Below are 19,461 nucleotides of genomic sequence, written 5' to 3' on the forward strand. Positions count from 1 at the left end.
TCCTGTCTCTTGGTCTGCACTGACCTTTGCCCGTGGCCTGAAACTCCTGTCCCCGCACCCTAGGTGCAAACAGCGCTGGGCACACACGTTTCCCAGGAGCGGCACCAAAAATGGCTACTTTCAAAACTATAGATTCCCCACCCATACAATTTTCCCGGCTCCTGTTTTTCCAACCTGTGCCTCGGCTGGTTGCGCCCGCTTTGCACCGCAGCTCGTCCTTGGCGCATCTGCCTATCCCCTCCCCGTTACCGGGCTGAAAGCACCGCGGTTCAGCGCAGGTACGAGCCGCGCACAGAACTCCCCGGGCCGGGAGGACGCGGGGGCGGACCCGGGGGGGGGGGGGGGACGACACGTGCCCGGTGAGCGGCGGCAGGAGGAGGAGGAGGAGGGGGCCCGCTGCGCGCCGCGGGGTCCGCCCAGCGCCGCCGCTGCACGGGCTGCGGCAGGAAAGGAGCGGCGGCTCCGAGGAGGAGGAGGAGGAGGAAGGGGGGGGGGGTGTCCCTCCGAGCGGAGCCGGCCGCAGCGAGAGGCGGGGCGGGGTGGGCTCAGGAGGCGTGGAGGGGACCGCGGCGCCCGCGGAGCGGAGCGGGGCGGCGGGGCGCGGAGCGGCGCGTGCCATGCGCGGCGCGGCGCGGCGGGCGCGGCAGCTGGCGGCTCGCTGGCTGGCTCAGCATGCGCGGGCTGTGCCGCCGCCTCTGCCTGCTGGTCGCCCTGCTGGGGCTGTGCGGGGGCAGCAGGAACTGCCCCGACCTCATCGTGGACCGCTGCCTCTGCGCCGCCGAGCGCGCCAAGGGGCCCGGCCGCCCGGCGCTCCGCATCAAAGTGGTCTGCAGCGGCGGCGACTTGGTGGAAACTTTGCAGCCCGCCGTGCTGCCCAACCGCACCGTGTCCCTGTGAGTACGGCCCGCGGGGCAGCGCGCACCTGGCGGCGGCCGCCCCGGCATTCCGCCCCCGCACCCCACGGGATGCGCTGGAGCGCGGCGGGGGGTGCCCCAAAGGAGAGGGGTCCGCGGGGCGGGGGGGGACCCCTCGGCGCGGCCACAGGAGCAGGCAGAGCCGCTCCGCGCAGATTACAATCCTTTATAAAAAGTATGTGAGAGTTTGTGGTGTGGTTTTTTTGTTGTTGTTTTTTTTTTGTTTGTTTGTTTGGGTTTTTTTTGTTTTCTTTTGTTTTTTGTTTTTTTTTTTTCTTTTGTGTTCTCAGTTTGGAAACTCTTGCTGGCGTTTTGGTCGAGCTGGGGAAGCTGGGCTTACCCCGATGTAAATTGCATGGTGCTGCGTAGGGTGGTTTGGAAAATGCCAGTGCTGGCAGAACTGATGGAGCTCGCTGGTGCACCTTTCTGCCGGCGACGGGATGGGCTCAAACTATCCGGGGAATAAATGAATCGTATCGGTAATAGTAAACTACCTTCTGGAGTTCTGTGCAATGAACTGGTTTTCCTTTTCTCTCTCGTCTCTTCTAAATAAAGTTTGGAATTTGAGGTCTCCTTTTTTTTTTTTTTTTTTTTTTTTTTTTTTGTTTTAAACAAGAGTTTGTGTGCAACTATTTGAAACAACCAAATCTCCGATGTTGTTCTGAGTTGTCTGGTGATTGAAAATGACAGTTTGGTGTTTTGCTTTTTCTTCTATTTCCCAAGTGACTTGGAAATAGGTTATGATGTTTTGTTGCCTGTTGCACATCGCTGAACTTGAATACGTTGTATGTATTGTAAGTAAAGTAGTAGAATTTTTTGTAACTATCATCCAAGTATAGGTGAAAGTAATGTTGCTGTAATGGACCTAGGCAGTAACAGCTCTGTGACATTTACCCTTTAGATCATGCACATATCAACAGATCTTTTACTGTTGAATTTAGTTCTGTTGACGTTTCCTGCTGTGACCATCTCCACTGTTCACTGCATTTTCTTTAAGTCAACACTTTGATGAGACAACTGGTAAAGATAGTAATTTATAACATCTGGGGAGCTTGTGCTTGTAAATGTACAGATGTGCTACGTACGCTTCGGTTCAATTTTGGCTATAACTGTTGAGCGACTTCATGCTGATTAGCTGTATGCTGATTATTCATTTGGGAAACTTTTGCTTGTTAATACACTTTCTGCTAAATTTTAATAGGTTAGTTTAGAATAAAATTACTACTTCAACGTAAGCTTTGACCTAGGTGATAAAGTCACTGCAACTTTTGTAGTTTATATAACTGTCTATATAGTTATAGCTTGTACTCCCAATAAGCGTAAAATGTCGACATCTTGGGCAAGCAGAAACTGGTTTTTCAATTGGTTAAAGATCTGTAGAAACTCTCATGCTCAGCATGTCTGCAAAGGTTTTTCTTCTTAATCACTGATTTTCAGAGTCTTACTTTGATTCTTAAAAGACCCCAGCTTTTCTTTTAACGAGGTAAGTACCAGTAGATGAATCCAGCTTGACTGTAAGATCAACAGAAGTATGTATTCACTGTAATGAAATGACATTGAATTGGAAACAGAAGCGAGAAAAGATGAATGGGAGAGATGGTGCGTTTGAAGTGGTAGGTGGGAGGATTTGCTCACTTATACATATGATTTAAGGCACCAGTATCAAACTTGATACTATCACCCTAAACATGTGTCTTTCAGGAAACACTTGCTCATGCTCACTAGAAAGATACTGTATTAATTTTTTTAACTTAAATACAAATAGCCATTGCCTTGAGAGCTGATTAGCTGTCCAACATACAAACTATTGGCTTTTGTTGTATTTCACGTGGACAAGTACGGTGTTATGTAAACATATCCCTTTCCTCTTACAGTCTCGGGTTTTTTCTTCTTAATAAGTAAATTTAAAGCTAAATCTTGAAGGTGAAAAGGAAAAAAGTTTAAAATTCACATTAGGGACATAGTAATTTTCAGTAGCTGGAACATACAGCTGACAATTTGATTGGATGTGTCAAAGATTGTTCAGCAGAAGCTGTTTTTGGTGAATTAAATTACACCTGTGAGATTTGGCCAGCTGCAGAAAATAATGGTAAAAAGCTCAAGCACTAACACTCTTACATTTGTTTTTGTAGGTGCATGGAAGACTTGGGCAAAAGAGAATATTCTAGTAGATGCTGCCTGCTTCCATTCAGTTTTATGGGCCCACAGAGAGGAGGAGAGCTTTGACATATGGAACATAACCTTTTGGATTGCTTTAACAATTAAGAAATATAGAAGTAAATAAAGGAATGTATATTCAGGTGCAGTTGAACGAAACAATGTAAGAAATGGTTTGGTTTTTTTGAGGCAGATTAAGTAATCTCATATATGTATTTATTATACAGGGATGCTGCCTCCCTAATGCTATTTTCTTTTGGAAGGGAAGATGGAAGCTGAGCTCTTTTAACTGTTCTGCAAAGATGAGAGTGGTATTACCTGTGCAGTATCTCTTAAGCCATTAAGAGATGAAGCTGTGATGTGTAACATTTCATTTACATGCTAGGTAATGTGGCTTGTCAGCAAATTTAAGAAGTTATGATTTGTGAGTTCGATGTTTTTTTCACCTAAGCGACCATGGACTTTGAATTTGACAATTTAGGCTCCTTATGGCATAAATGTGCTAAAAGTATTGCTACTGAAAATACTTCTGATACAGTCACACACAGTGTGTCTACAAACCAGTGTGAAGTCACTGAATAAATGCTTATTCTTGACAGGTTCAGACCAATTATTTCCAGCTTGTGAGGTGGGGAAGTTTGCATAGTTTCTTTGAAATCATATGAACACTAGGGCTATTCAGGACTGTCTGAATACTCCCAATAATAAACAATCACACTAGAAATAAAATCAAAATATAAGCCGATAAAGCAACTATCCCCTCCTCTTTCTTTTATATTAAAAACCAAGACTAACAAAACCCCCTTGTTCTGGACTCTGTTTCACTGTCTTTATTTAGTATTTTACTGCTGTGGAAATGGGCTTCAAGGGCTTGATGTGGATCAAAAGAAAAAACTTAGCTGTAGCTTCACAAAATATTTGCATGTATCTTGTTAAAAGGAATTCTAGCCCTTTTTGATTTGCAACATGTATTTCTGTGCCTTGTGTATTGGGGCCGGGGTGGAGTAAGGGAGTTACTCTTCTTCCTCCTGCCCCCTGTGAAGAATACAGCTATTGAATCACTAATTTCTGGGATCTGCTCTCCCCATTTTGCTCTCGGTAGGCGTGGAAGTGTAGACCCAATGAGGAGTCACATCCCTTCAGGATAATAGTTTTCGCAGTTTAGACTTTATGGCTGAATACTTGGGAATTCTTATATTGAATCAATATTTTACAAATATTGTTTTCACTCATGATTGGGTTGTTAAAATGTAACTCTAGAGAAAAAGATTATATGCCATTTTCTTTCTCTTCTATGCTAATGGAAATTTTAGTTGTTAAACTTTTGACTTGCTGAAATTTGGACTGTGTGGAATATGACAGTAAAAATTGTGTTGCTGCTTTTTGCAATGCAGAAGGCCTACAATTTGAAATTTCAGGAATTAGCAGATTAGATTCTCCTCTGAGTTAATCCATGTAGACTGGACAGTATATTGGTAGGTTACTTACTTTCTGTACTTTTTTTTTTTCTGTCAAATGGTTTTAAAAAGTTTATCCTTTTAGTCTTAGAAGTTCTCAGTTCCATACATGTCATGATATTGTTGGGCAGAATATATTGTGACATTGCAAGTGCCATCAGTTTCTAATAGTAACATCACTATTTTTTTTTCTTCCTCAATTCAAAAGCAAGTCCAACATTTATGCTGAAGGTTGTTATTTTTACAAATTTTACTCACAGATGCAACTATGGGAATCTGCTGGTTTAACTGTCATGATAGAAATTAAGAAAATTTAAGATAGTGTATGGCTTACAGCAATTCCATATCATACAAGACTCTTCAAATTTCTTGTATTTATGCATTTTTTCTGACTTTGAATAGGAGGTTGGCTCAGATTCCTGATTCTCAACTTCAGAGTGAGGCTACATGACTCCAGTGGTAATCCATAGTCATAATACGTACGTATGGGTTTTCATCTTCAAAGCACTTTACAACCATGAAGTAGTCTTCTGAAAGCAGCATTGTCCTGCTTTTCTCTGTCCCAAAATTACTTTTATGTCACATTCATTTATGTCACGTCTACTGGAATTTATTCAAAGTTATTATATTACTGTATTCGTTTCATGACCAGTCTTGTCTTTTACACTCCTATATTCAATTTAGGATATATCAATATGGTTTATTTAGTATCAGCATCTTGCTGTAAAAATAGATCACAAAAATGTTCTTTATGTCCCAAAGAGCTTAGAGTTTAAGCTTGCCAAAGCAAACAAAGCAAGAATTGAGGAAAGCATGAAAACAAACCTATTCAGTAGTTTTATTTCCTCATCTTAAAACTCACATCTTTTTCTTTATTAATACAAGATCTCACATAGTGATACTAATTTGTAAATAACACTGTTATTAAAGAAGTTTATAGGCTAATTCTCATTATAAGGGGTTTCACAAACATTTTCACTTTGTTTACCTTCCTGTGTTTGCTCAAACTGGCAGAAAAAAAGAATAAAAAACAGGTTTCCTGCTCCATTATTTATGTGTGTATACATATTTATACATACTTTCTCCAAAACTCTTAAAAAAAAGAAAAAAAAAAAGCACCAGTTTGTTGTTGTGAAAGAAACTCCTGACATAAAGCAAACTGACATAAAATACACATAAGGAAAAACACTAGAGATGAAAACTCTTTAGCTATTAGCCTAATCTTCCTTGATATTTCATGTTATAGATTCAACTAGAGTGGCCATAAAATACCATAGCTGATAATATTTTATTCTTCTTTGTTATTTCTGATGAGGGAATATCTGACTCAAATTCTCTTGTCTACTTGTCAATAGCAGGAAGTACTATGCTTCCAAATTATGACTATCTTTGGGTGAAACTGGTGCATTGGCATTACTCGAAATTTTAACATGAGAGGAGGGTGAAAATATCCTATTAAGGAAAATAGAACTCTCATTTCAAGTAATGTCCAAAATGCAATAAAGGCTGCTTTAATAGTTACCGGATTAACTTTAAAAAGTTACACAAATCATGCTGAAGTTTCTTCCTCTCTTTATTATTGTTAATCTGTAAGTGTCATAAATTACTATGCCATATATCCCGCTGGTGCTTTTCAGTCCTCAGTGTAACTTGCTTTGAGGAAAGCAGTTTGTGCAAGAGAATGGAATGAGAATTTTTGGAAACATATAAAATTATTTTATGGTATTGAACAGTTCGTTAATTTGGTAATTTTATGTAGAAACCAAATCCTTTTTTTGCTGCATACTGGGAAATTTGTGGTGGTGTGATCTTACACTTAGTTTCATTCCAGAAGTAAAAATAAACTGGTGAGGATAGACAGGAGGATAGTGGGAAGGGAGTTTTATCATATAAGTGTATATCTGATACCTATTGAGAAGTCCTAAATGAAGTTGGGGTTTTATGATATGGTATAATTTGTTGGTTAGCTACTGACCTTGTTTGCCTTAAGCAGGAAGAGATTTAGTATATTCACTGCCTCTTTCTTTTTTTTTCTTTTTTTTTTTTTTGTTGTAGGTTGGCCTAATATTAACAAAACCTATTTGATTTTAACTATCAGAAGATATATGCAACAGAAATTTGTTTCTGAAGTGTAGGTATTCTCATCTGTTGCAGTTGAGGTAGTAGCCAGGGAGAGGGTGATTTATGTGTGTGGGATTTGCCTTTATAGGAAGCTGCATGAGTTGCTGCCCCTCAGGACCAAAGTACTGTCAGTCTTTAAATTGGATTGTTCTTTAAAGATTGGAAAATGTATCTTTTTTTTTTTTTTTTTTTTTTTTTAAGAAGGCATACTCAAATGTTTTCTCAAAATACATTTTTTCTTTCCTTGACCCCTTGTAAATATCCTGACAGCAGTGTAAGATGTGAGGTGAGGTGAAGAGCAGGCTGTGATGGTGGTGGGGAGGGAGGTGAAGAAGGGGAAAGGACTTTCTTAAAACAGGTCTGCATAGGCAGAAGGAAAGGGTCTAAAGAATGTTATTAAAATGAAGCTCTAAAGATTTAATACTACATACATTCTCCTTTTTCTGCATCTTCAGATGTTTAAAATCACAAATCTTACTTAATTGTTTGATGCTGTACAACGTTGACCCCTGTGACTTTGGAAGCCCGTTTATTCCTTTGCCATTGACACAGACCCAGAAACTTTCTGGGCAGAAACAGGCAGACTAATGCTGTTTTCTGGTGCAAAGTTTCTCCCTATTTTGGACCCTCTGTCATCACAAATTTTGCAGCTGTTGGATCCAACCATGTTCCAGATAATCCATCTCTACTTTCCTCACTGCTGTCTTTTGTCCTGGTTTTATAATACAGAGCTGGCATAAATCTGCAAGTTAAAGGGCAGAATATCTGTACTGAGGCAGAGGTTCAGCTCTAACAGCCAGTAGGAAACATTCATACATGTGAAGCTTACACACTTCCTTTGTGCACATCTGAGAGTCAGAGCTTTGTGCCAGCTTGGTTTTCACTACTTAATAATATTTGTGCACATTTTCAAGAATCTCTATTTATACTATTTGACTTAGATTTTTGAGGAAAAATTGCCTATTGATTTATAAGCTTCCTTCCTTTCCATCTTCCTGATGGAATATCCAAACCCTCACAGCAATAAAAACGTACAAAACATGAAAAGGTTGGGTATGTGCTTCTCTAATAAACTGTGATTAACTTCAATCAATCACAAGTGTGATGTCTAATTCTAGACTTCCCAAATATAATTTGGCTAAAACCCCTGTATTATTTATAATATTAACATATTTTTTTTCCACCTACTTTGGCAATTACATAATACAGGGAACACAGTTCAGGCTTGTTTCTTGTTTTTGTGGCAGCGTGCTGTTTTTCACCCTTCTCTTAAAATCAGTTCCAACTGTGTTTTCATGCCTGGGACTGATTTGGGAGTACTCTGAAGGTATGGTTAGTCATATGAAAACTCTTCTTATGCATTTTCAATTATAGTCTTACAGAGTTGTTGACAGGTTTTTTTCTGTACGTAGTTGGATATAATCTTATCTGAACAGCAGTATGTCAAATGTATAAACTGTTCTGCCAATAAAGTAAGCACACAGTGGTTTATGGGTATTATGCTCATAGACCTATAAATCTTCGCAAAAATCTGAGATTGATTCCTGGATTGTACAGAATTTAGATTTGTTGATAGATATGCGTAAGTAAGCAAATTCTTTTAAACTTATGTTTTAAGCTTTCCTTTGGTGATTGGCTGTCTTCTGAAATGGCTATTCATCAAAACTCATGAAGGTATAAAGGCACTGGCATGCATTTTCAGCTTATATACTGTAGGCTTTGTATAACATAAAATGAAGTTAAATGGATTTTCTATGTTATTAAGGTATCATTGTGGGTTTTGAGTAACCTGATAAGTCAAGGCCTCCAAATTCCAAATTATGGACATTTATGATTCTCCTTGTTTGTTGAAGAATTATTGTGATTTCTTCCTTCTAATAGCAGTTGAGATGATGTCTCCCCATAAAACCCTTCTCTTTATGTTATGCAATAGACTGTCCCAGAGATTTCATGTTTTATATACAAAAGTATAAATTGGGAGGGTAAAGGTTTTATGTGTACTGTAACTTGAGAAAAGGACAAACTATATCGTAGAATGAAAAAATAAGGATAAAACTAGTAGTAACCGAATCGGGCCTGGAAAATTTGAAGCATAGCATAGATTTTGAAATAATTGAACACTTAACATTACTATTTAATAGTTCCCTGGCAACAGTTATTTCAATATCGGCGTTACAAATTAACGTTCATGTTATAATTTTCTTTGAGAGCAGAGGGGTGGAAGAAGAGCATAACCTGTTTGTGAGCAACTTTATTAATATTGTAGGTTTTATAGAAGTTTCAGAGGAAGTATACTGGATAGTTAGGAAAGGTTACTCTAGTGGAATGTGCTAACAACCTGGCACAACAGGAAACCTACCAGCATTTGAGAGAGAGGGATAAGAAAAATAAAAGTTATTACTAATTTTGAGGAATCAAATTTACCAGCACTCCTAAGTAACTGAATTTTTACGCATTAACATGTGTCCTATGAGGGGAGCTTTGCATGCTAAGAAAAATGCTTAATTCTTTCTTTTCCATGGGCCCTCCTGTGCTTGGACCCGTCTGCCATTATTTCCAGAACTGTTTAATTCTGCACTTTCCTTTTTATTATTATTGTTGTTATTACGTTGATACTTCTTCCCATTTTTTTCTTCACATCTGCATCTTATTTTTGTTCACTGCTTACATGTATTGCATAGTTTACTGCAAATGCATTTTTAAAATCAGAAAAAACCTATCTCCTTCCTCATCAGCTCTGCTCTTGGTCCTCTGGCACGGTCCACTTCTCTGCCAGCCTCTGCACTTTCACTGCTGTGTGCTGCAGCCTCTGCTTTCAGCTCATGGCCTCCACCACTTCTTTAGTCTTACGTGACTTTCCAGTTTCTTCTCCTTTTCTAAAACCTTCCATTACGTCTTCCCTTATCACCTTTGATCCTTGATTCATTTTATCCTTCTCTTCTGAACTTACTGAGTGGAACTGAAATGAGTGAGGATATGGGTCCTCAGAGAGATCTGAATTAAGTCCTGGAGTTCAGCGGTGCCTGGAATTTGGGCCAGGCAGATGGAGTTGATCCTATTACTCAACTTACAAACAAGAAAAATATTTGAATCTCTAGCTCTGCCTCCTTGCAGAGCTTATCATTAAAACTGCAGCCAGCGGAGTAGAGAAGCCTGAATGTTGTTGTGTCAAGCAGTAATTTTATATTGACCCACCAAAACATGTTGCTTATGATCAGAGGGAACAGTTACAGTGATTAGATTTGTTTCCTATCCCCAGCATTGTGTATTGTTTAGAAGGGAAGAGGAAAAGCTTAATTTTCAGTTTTCTCTATACCTTTGTGACAACATTCATACAATATTGCAACCACCCTTCCAAAACTGCGAAATGTGTGTAATGCAAAAAATTATAGTGATAAAGATGAAATCTTAATGTGTGCTGTTACTTTCGTTGCAGGTCTTGAGCCAGAGAACTAAACTTTTCAATATGTAGGCAAATCTAAGCTTAAGGGACTGCATTCCTTTCTCCTGTGCTATAGCTACTATTATTCACATTTTAAGTTTAGCATATAACTCTGCCTTAAAAATTAGATCAAGTTAATGAACTATTCTCAGCTATGGTTGTAGCAGTTGAAAAATCTTTTGCTTTCCTTTCCTTTCTTTAGCAACAGGGCTGGTGGGGTCATGTTAAGTCCTTAGGATCTGAGGACCTGTTTTTTGTGGACCCTAAGTATATGTGAGGAAGAGCAGAGGAGGGCAACTTTTGAGATATGAGCATCAGAATATGACATGATGTCAGTCAAGGATGTTTGGTCTTTATGATTTAACACATGTATTAAATGAATGCTAACCGCTGTTCATGTTAAAGACTTACTTGGCATATTTACCTACTTGCTGCTGCTCATGAAGCTATAGCAGATGTTCTAGCGCTAATGTCTTTAAACAGAAAAAGAAACAATAAGACTTGCAGAGAAAAGGAAAGTAATTTTTCTACCACTTTTATTTGTCTTTCTCGTTACTTCTGTAATAAAAGACTGAATAATTAAATTCCTAACACTTAAAATGTGGACCCCCCCCCACATTAATGGTCATTTATTGTTGTACTATTCATAATTCTCCCCACATTCACAATTACACGTTATAAATAACAGTGTAGAGAGTCAACAATATAGACTGATGAAGCAAAAAATAACCATGAGCTAAATAAATGTAATAAATTCTAATCTTCTGCATTTAGAGCAAATGAAGTTACAGCTTTGAAGTACTTTATGCTTATTGATTATCATTATAAACACGTTTCTAACAAGCTATTCTTTCTGAAACAATTCTTACTAATTAATTTGTGACTATATTTTAGTCCATTAGCAAATTGGTCTAAAAAATGGTCTTCATAACAGTTTTACACAGTTAAACAGTAAATTGCTGACTAGGACAACATATTTTTTGAATAAATACAGCAGTATTGCTAATTGGGCAAAAAGACTTTAAATTAAAATATCCTCCATATTTTTTCATGTATTGTTAATAAGACTGAGGGAGTTGGTTGCTTGAATCTCTCTGTAATTAAAAGCCGTTTAAGTTTTCTGTGGGTACTGTTGAACAACACAGGTCAAATATTTGGTATTGTGATTACGGCTACTTTTCAAATGGAATACTTGGTTACCAAGCTATTTGGTAATGAAAAGGGATTAGATGTCAAGCCCCAGTTTGGAACAGATTAGAGCAAATAAGTTCTTAATGCTAGCTTTCCAGAGTATTGCTTTAGCTGAGGCAGAGTGATTGTTTTAAACAAATAAAATCCCTCAAGTAATCATTTATTAAATAGTACTGAAGTAAAGTTGTTTTTTTTTTTTTTCCCTCCAAAAGTAGTTGTCAAAATGGTGGTATTGAATTACATGTTCAGCCAGTGGTTCCATATGATTAGTTAGTTTATAAGCCTTTTCATTTGGCTGGTGTTTCCTTTTTGAAATTGGAATAGCTAATAAAGCTTTGGAAGAAGCTTTAGGCTGAAGAACTGGGGCAGCCGGGTTTCCCGTCTGGTTTTACCTGCTGCTTTGCTGTTTTCTATGGATTTTCAGTTGCTAATGCTGTTTTGGATTCTGTAAAAGTGTGATACATGGACTTTAAAAATCTTTATGATTATACAGCTTTTCACTTTCTGCTGTCTGGACCATCAGTAAAAATACAAGTGACTCTCCTGGACCAGACCAGACAGCCATGATGTAGCCTAGTACCGTGTCTCCAGTTTAAAAATGTTTAAAAGCAGGTGCTTAGGGTAGAGTAGCAGTGTGATATTTCCCACAAGGATCTTTTAGTCTCCATCCCAACTCAGAGTTGTAGTTGCTGTGCATTTAATTTACCACGATGGATTGTTTTTCCAAGACTGTTCTGACCCCCACCCTCTAACCTGTGCCGGCTCCTTGCCTTTGGAGCATCCCGTGGCAAGGAGTACCACAGCTCAACTGCATGCTGGCAAGGATCGTCCTCCTTTTGTTTATTTCTGAGTTTCAAGAGTTCAAAACTCTTTCTAATTTGTTTCAGCCAGAGTTGACGCAGTTATCAAACTCAGGAAAATGGACTAGGTTCTGTTTTCAATGGGGGAACTCAACTCTCTGCTTTTCTTTAGTTATCATTAGAAACTGTCAGTAAAGGCAAGGGGGTGATGAAATTTCAAGCAGTAAAATTAATTTATACTATGAATGGTATGCTTTCTTGTATGTATGTAATGAAGAGAGAGCAGTGATAAAACTTTTTTATAACCAAAATTGCGGGAGATGAAAGAGGCCACTAACATGATCAATGTGATCTAACAAGTGAACCTTTATTTCCGCATGCTCGGTGTGATTTATAGCCTTCAGCCACACCCAGTAAGCTCTCATTCACCACATTGCAAGCAAAAGACCACACGCCAACATGATTGGCTATATCGCGAGTCACGTTCAGACATGTCCACACCCATCTCTTCAAGAAATTAAAACTGCGTCATTAATGGCTGCTGTATCTTATCCTGCATCTAGAAATTGTTTATGCTCTCTGCAGTTCCGGCACGTCCCAGTTCAGGTTCTCTGGAAAGGCTGGGTTGTTCACATGTCCCTTAGTTCGTAGATATCCTTCCACACAAAATCATTACATTTAACTCAGTCTGTAAGCAAATGCATTGGTCTTCTAGGAAAAAAATAAAGGAAGCTCTACTCCTGCTTTTAACATTTTGGATTAATGAAAAACTTATAAAAGCTTGAAGTCAGCATTCTTATTGTTTGGCCTAGTTTTTTAGTGCCAGATTGATAGGTTTTCCTTCTTCTCTCTATATTCCTGAGCAATAAGTGCATCTTCAATATTCCTTGTGTGTTGAGGCCAATATTTTGTGCTTCATTTAGTTGTTGGCAGTGTGAAAAGGAGCAAAGGTCTGACTGAGAGAAAAAACCTTTTAAATTGCAATAACAGCATGCCAGTGAAAAAAGGTTTTGGAGGAGGTAAATGGCTTTAAAAGGTATAGAATGCTGGTTGATTGGTTGTGGGGTTTTTTAATCCGTTAAACATGGTTTTGATTGATATTGATGCTGGCAATGTATTCAGAAAGACTGCAGTCTGGCTTGGCTGATTGATAGCCCTTTGACAGAGTTAAGCTTCAGTTTTATCTTTCTGTGTATTCTTTAGTTCACAGCTCTAAGCCTTATAACATGCTAATGGTAGTTTAGTAGATTTTGTTACTTATTGAGTATGGGTCACCACTCTATTCATCTGAGATTGGAAGGAAATGGGTAAAAGAAACTAGAAGTGGAAAAATTTACATTTTGAACTTGAATATTTGGATTGGGGGAAACAAAGGTAAAAATATTGACAATGTTATTTTAAACTGAATTCCTCTTCAAAAAAACGTTTTGATGTAGCACTTGTAGACATGGTTTAGTGGGCACGGTGGTATTAGGTCAGTGGCTGGATGTGATGATCTTGGAGGTCTGTTCCAACCTAATGATTCTGAGTGTTTTTGTAATGCTCCCTTCTCGAGATGGGCTCTCTGCATTACCTCTGCGGGACATACATGAGGCTGATGCTCCCTGAACATCTATTGTTTAGTGCAGGCTGGCCACAAAACCTGTTTCATCCCTGTCTCCGGACCTAGGGCAAGCTGCTATGCTTTCTGCTTTTATTTGTTACTTCATTCTGCACCATTTTGCTGATTTCCTGCCATACTGCTGACTGCTTCTTTTTAATGTAGTTTTTTGGGCAAGTGGGGGATGTGTGTGTGTTATTTTATTTTTTTGTTTTGTTTTGATTTTTTAATCTGTAAATTATGGGAGCCCCCTTCCAGGAACTGACCAGCAGGAATGGCTCTCCTTGAGCCTTTAGTAGGAAAGCCTTTGCCACTGTTGACTATTCAGGGTATCTAATGTCTGCTAGATTGGCCCTGAAAGAGGAGAAGATTAGAGACAGTTATAAGATACTTACACCCCGTTGGTGGTACTTACAGTGGAGAAAAATGCTTAAAATTCAGTTTACTTCTTCCCTGTGTCTATCTGTGTGCACGGTTTCAAGATTTACAGACCTCGCAGAGGAGGTCCTGCCCAGTCATCAGAGACAAACCTGCTCTGCCAAGCACTATCTGTGTGTCTGGAGAAATGTGTCCATTGCTGACAGCGAGTCAGAGTGGAAGGCTATCCTGCAGCCACAGAGGATGCTGTGGGATGCTGATGGGTTCCCCAGCCCTGAGTGAGGATGTGGTTATAGGGAAACAGCTGCTCACTTTGAGTTTGCAGTGTTAGCTTCAAATAGGGCAAAACGAGACAAAAGTACTATATTGTAATGGATGTTACTCTGCAGAAAAAGATGCATTGATCATGGAACAAATAATCTTTTATTAAGGTTAGTTTGCCAGTGCTTAAAAGAATAATGAATGGGGGACAGGGGACGGGGTGAGAATATGAGTTCATGTCTTGAACTTGTGGATACTCCATTAGCTGTCCTAGTCTTTTCCTCTTCTACTTTTCTGTGATTAAGAATATTCCTATAAAATCAAGATAAAATTCATTATTGATAAATGCTAAGTGATGAAGGGTGTGTGGAACATTTTAACTTTACTTATGCACTGGTTAACTCTGAACTAGACATTTGTTATCTGCAGGAGTGATACTCTGGAGGTATGATACACTCTGTGAAAATGACAGCTCAGCAGTAGTCAACACGAGTAACAGAACAAAACATCTTGTTCCCACTGTGTAAGCCCACAGTGGTGTATCTGCATCTTGGACACTATGTACAGTTCTGGTTCTCCCAGGTCAAAGGGGGCATAACAGGACAAGAAAAGGTACAGAAATGAGCAGAGTTACGGAAAAGATTGTGTGTGAGGAATGTTGAATAGCTGAGGGAGTCTTACCCTGAAAACCTCTATGGTATGTTAAAAGTGAATAGGGAAGGTTATTCACTGTTTCCCATAACATAGGAATGAGGAGGCAACAAAGTATTGGATTTGAATTTCATAAGAAATAAAAAAGTAGGCTAGCTGCAGAGCTTATTGCTGTAGTTTTTATATTCGTTTATCCTCTCTTGACCACTGTCAAAGACAGGATAGTGAGCTAAATAGACTCCTGTCTGACCTACTTCTGATGGCTTGTTCCTGTTTAGTATATTTATTCATGCTCCAGATGGAAAATATAAAGTTTTCAGGAGACAGAGTTGGGAGGAATGGTTACAGCCTGGGGCAGCTCTGTAGAGTAACCAGGATCACTTGGCGAGCTGGACTTCATAGATCAACATTCATTTTAACATGGCCAAGAACATTGTCGTATATCCAGAACAAAGAAAGTAGTTTGCACTTGTATGTTCCAGAAAACGGTTCCAAATTTGTGTCATTGAAAAGCAGTTAATTATAATGGTGCATAATCGGTTAAACATCTGTTCCTGGTGTGATATTACTGAAAGTGCACTGATAGTGTCGTCTTGGATCCAAATGCGGGGAATAAAAGGCAGAATTAAGGAGTAAGTATTACTTTTGTTTGCTGCTACTGAGAAAAAGATGACTAGGAAAAGATGTTATAAATTTCAAGGATTATTAAGAACCAGCAAATACGTGCTGTGTCCTTAAATGTGTTCTCATAAATCTCTTTTACTTGTTTGAGGTTAAGAGGTTATATGATCATGTCCCATAGATGTGTACACAGAAAAAAAGTGTCTGATATCAAAGATAATTTAATTTGGAAAATAATGAGATACAGTCATTGAGAGCTCAAAGCGAATGCACTTGGAATAGGAATGTCAGTGGAAACCTAAGTGAGAGTAATTAACCTTTGGAAGACATAGGAACTATAATGGATACTTCATTCATTCTTAAATTAAGACTGAATATTTTAAAAGCTCAACAAGAAGTTAGTGGCTTAATGTGGCTTTTACTGGGAGAGGTTCTTTGCATTGTGTGACATGATCGCATAGGTCTCTTCTGGGCATTAAAATAAATGAACTGGTGAAAATCTATTTCTAGTATGTACTCACACATATTTATATGAATACTACCAAAACTGTGATTTAAGTGTTTTTTAGGTCTGGACATAGAAATATCAAGAGCATCTGTGCAATGTTTCTTTCTGTATGGGAGAAGATGCTAATCTAGTATAATACTTGTAGAAATGTGACTCACCTTTTTAATACAGAAGTAGAATCATGGTAGTATCAAAATAATTTTGTTATTTGGGAATACTCAACACTGGGTAGTTTCCAAGTGTCTTTTGGCTTGACACTGACAAACGTGTTCACCAGGTGTACTTCATCTGTGAGTAGTTCTGCTTTGAATCCTGCCAAGTACTCTGACTCAAATTTAACTCTTGATGTTGAACCCAGTGATTTTAATGGTGTTTATTTTTTGATGTTACCCAACTAATTCTGTTTCTCCTTCAGATTTAATCCTCACCACTTTAACTACAAAATATTGAGAACAGAAAGTTGTTAACATAAGAAGTTGAAATTTAAAAATAATCAGACTGTGTCTGCATGCTTCTTTAAAGAACGTTCCCTGTCTGTTCCTGCCAGTAGGATTTTTATTGGGCAGTGGGTGTTGGTAAAAGGGATGCTACTAAAAAAACAGTATAGCTCTAAGTCAGGGTATAGCAGCTTTATTGCGGAGATGAAAGTCATGAAGAACTTTGTGATTTGAATGTTACCATCCTTTGATCTTTAAGTTACTCATTAAGTTTAATGTTTCAGTAGCTACTGTTTTTAATGTCTTCCCTTGTACTCTGTATTTTAAATTAAAAAAAAAAAAGTAATTTCTGTGATTTGGCACTGTTTCTTTCCTGTACTAGGAAGAGCGACCTTTTAGCCATATTAAAAAGATTTCCTCTTGGTCTTTCTTAGAATTTTTTTATAATTTATACAACAATGAAAGTGGTGTGTTATCATTTATAAACACAGGCTTAACAAATTACATGTCTGCTCTTTTCACATCACTTTCAATCAAGTTTACAGCTAATTGGAGAACCTAAATCTATAGCTTGTATGTCTGAAATTAGAATGTTTTACTTAACTGAAATGACAACTGTTTGAAAGAACATATTAATCACCCTGAGGATTCACTGGTAAATTGTTATGTAATCTAGGATTATTTTTGTACTATTGATGGATAATCTCTTGTGTAACAGGTATAAGTGCATACATTATATTATAGCAAAATTGTAAACCCAAAGGAGTAATCCAAGGTATTAGGGCAAAGGAGAAATCTTCATGCTGACAATTCTTTAATCACAAATGCTTTCTAGACAGTTAAATTAATGTTGCTTCAGTTTGTAACGTGAAAATATTTGGAGGCGGTTTCAGAATGCAGCTAGTTTTGAGCTTTCTGCTGTGTGAAATATCATTCATCATTTGGAATTAAATTAGAATATGAGGCATAGCTGCTGGTGGGGAGGTAGTATGCTTAAAAAATAAAAAATAAAAATAAAAAAAAACAAAACACAAACTTAAAATGAGCAAGCTTTTTTCTCCTTGGTAACTTAAACTTCATGACTGGCTTTCCTAGACAATGTGCAAGCTATTATAAGAGTATTTGAGAGCAAAGTCCTTTGCCAGAATTCAGTAGCAGGATCTTGAAATGTTTTTATGGGATCCATGCTGCAGGCATTAAAGGAAGCTGCTGTTCCCTTGCTCTGTTCAGAGCTCTTCACTTCATCTGTAATGTCTCCAGATGCTATCCTGATACTCTGGTGTTGGTAAAAATGATTGCTGCCCATTTCTGCAAACAGCTAGCATTTGCACAGAAAAAGCCTTTCTAAGTTGCACCAGTTTAATGGCACTGTTAATGAGGTCTGTATGTGACAGTTTAATGGTACAGCATGTATGATCAAAGATCGTTATTCTTATTTAATATGATGTATATTTATACAGCATTTTGATGGAGTATATATCCAATTGTTATTGCCCATAAATCTTGACAACAGCCAAGCTGAGAAAATATAAACTGACAATAGGAGCTGGCACGTGAGTGGCAAAGTTTATACTTTGGGGATTTCTAATAAAATAAGAAGACATTGAATGACCTAAAACAAGCTTTCTCTGAATTTGGTTCATCCCAGGCCACATCAACTGTAGAATATTTTGTTTAGGCATTTAAATTATGAGCCTGGTGACAGTGGTAGCTGAAGATTTTGGGACTCGTGTCAAGAACAGAGAGTGCAGAACGTGTTCTCTGTTCTTTCAAGGTGAATAAAATCCTATTTTACTTTAATGAATATAGAAAGGGGAAACTTATTCATACCAGTGTGACAGAAATACATGAATAGATTCTTTAGTGCAAGATGATAGCATGGTACTTGATTCGTTTTAATCATGTGTGTGTGAGAGATGAATTCACTTTGTCAGCTCTATGTGATTGGCTCAGTATTCAAAGTCAAGATCCATTTTTAAAAATAATGTTTATTGCTGTGTTATTTTTGAAGATACTCAAAAATACAAATTTTAAGTTAACCTTAAGAAATGTTTTGTGTAGTCTGTGACAAAAAATGTGATATTGTAGTGTTTGTTTTCTGGTTTGAGTACCTTAGACAATGTGCAAGTTGATTTAATTTTACCATTTACCAGAATCTGTAATCTGGTCTAAAGCTAAATTTACTCTGTTTTTATCTGTCGTATTTGTTGTTTTGAGTGTGTAGTTGAAATTAAGTAAAAATTTTGTTATTATATTTATGATACAAATAATTTATGGAATCAAAGTTCATGTTTTTTGATGGCTCTATTATTTTTGTGCTGGTAAGATACATGCTGAAGTTGTTCATAAATGACATTCAATATTTAGAAACAGTAAAAGAAAAACCACAAAACAAAACACCTTACTGAGTCAGACCGATGGTCCTCTAGGCAAATAGTGTGTCTCTAAAGTCTGTCATTTGAAAAGTATGAATTTAGGTTGCAGGATTATTATTTTTGAGATGATAGGAAAAGAAGAAAAATGAGAGGGAGCAGTGGTGATGCATAGCTTGTAGGAAAGCAGTAAACTGCTAAGTATATAGATTCAGATGAATATTGTCAGTGTAGTGAAACCGTCATTCAAGTAAATAATGGATACTTCCGTACTTGCAGAGGGAAGGGTTAATCATTCTTCTGCACTTCTTTTCAGTCCTGTTGCATGTTCACATCTACCTACCACATTATTACCATTTTCTTCCATTATGGTAATACAAAATTGAATGATTATGCTGGATTTCTTGCACATGTTGTAAGGGAAATGGCCAAGCAATTTATTCTTTTTATGCATAAAAAGTCATGGATAATGTGATAAAATGGCAATAGCTCCTGACGATAAACAAAAGCATCACTGCATTGCTTTCTCGGGCCTGACGGAATGAGTGGTC

At 38.0% G+C, this 19,461-nt stretch overlaps 1 protein-coding gene across 2 annotated transcripts in view; it reads left to right on the plus strand.

Annotated features, from left to right (window-relative positions):
* Positions 1-672: 672 nt before the first annotated feature.
* The window catches only part of LOC104352288 (adhesion G protein-coupled receptor A3), a 280,884-nt gene continuing 262,095 nt past the window's right edge, over positions 673-19,461 (plus strand). For both annotated transcript variants that reach the window (XM_086466587.1, XM_086466588.1), the window contains exon 1: positions 673-893. In XM_086466587.1, the coding sequence (XP_086322713.1) occupies positions 673-893 (221 nt within the window). The remainder of the gene's footprint in view (positions 894-19,461) is intronic.

This window comes from Leptosomus discolor, chromosome 6 (genome assembly GCF_034619465.1).
Source record: "Leptosomus discolor isolate bLepDis1 chromosome 6, bLepDis1.hap2, whole genome shotgun sequence".
Taxonomy (NCBI): Eukaryota; Metazoa; Chordata; class Aves; order Leptosomiformes; family Leptosomidae; genus Leptosomus; species Leptosomus discolor.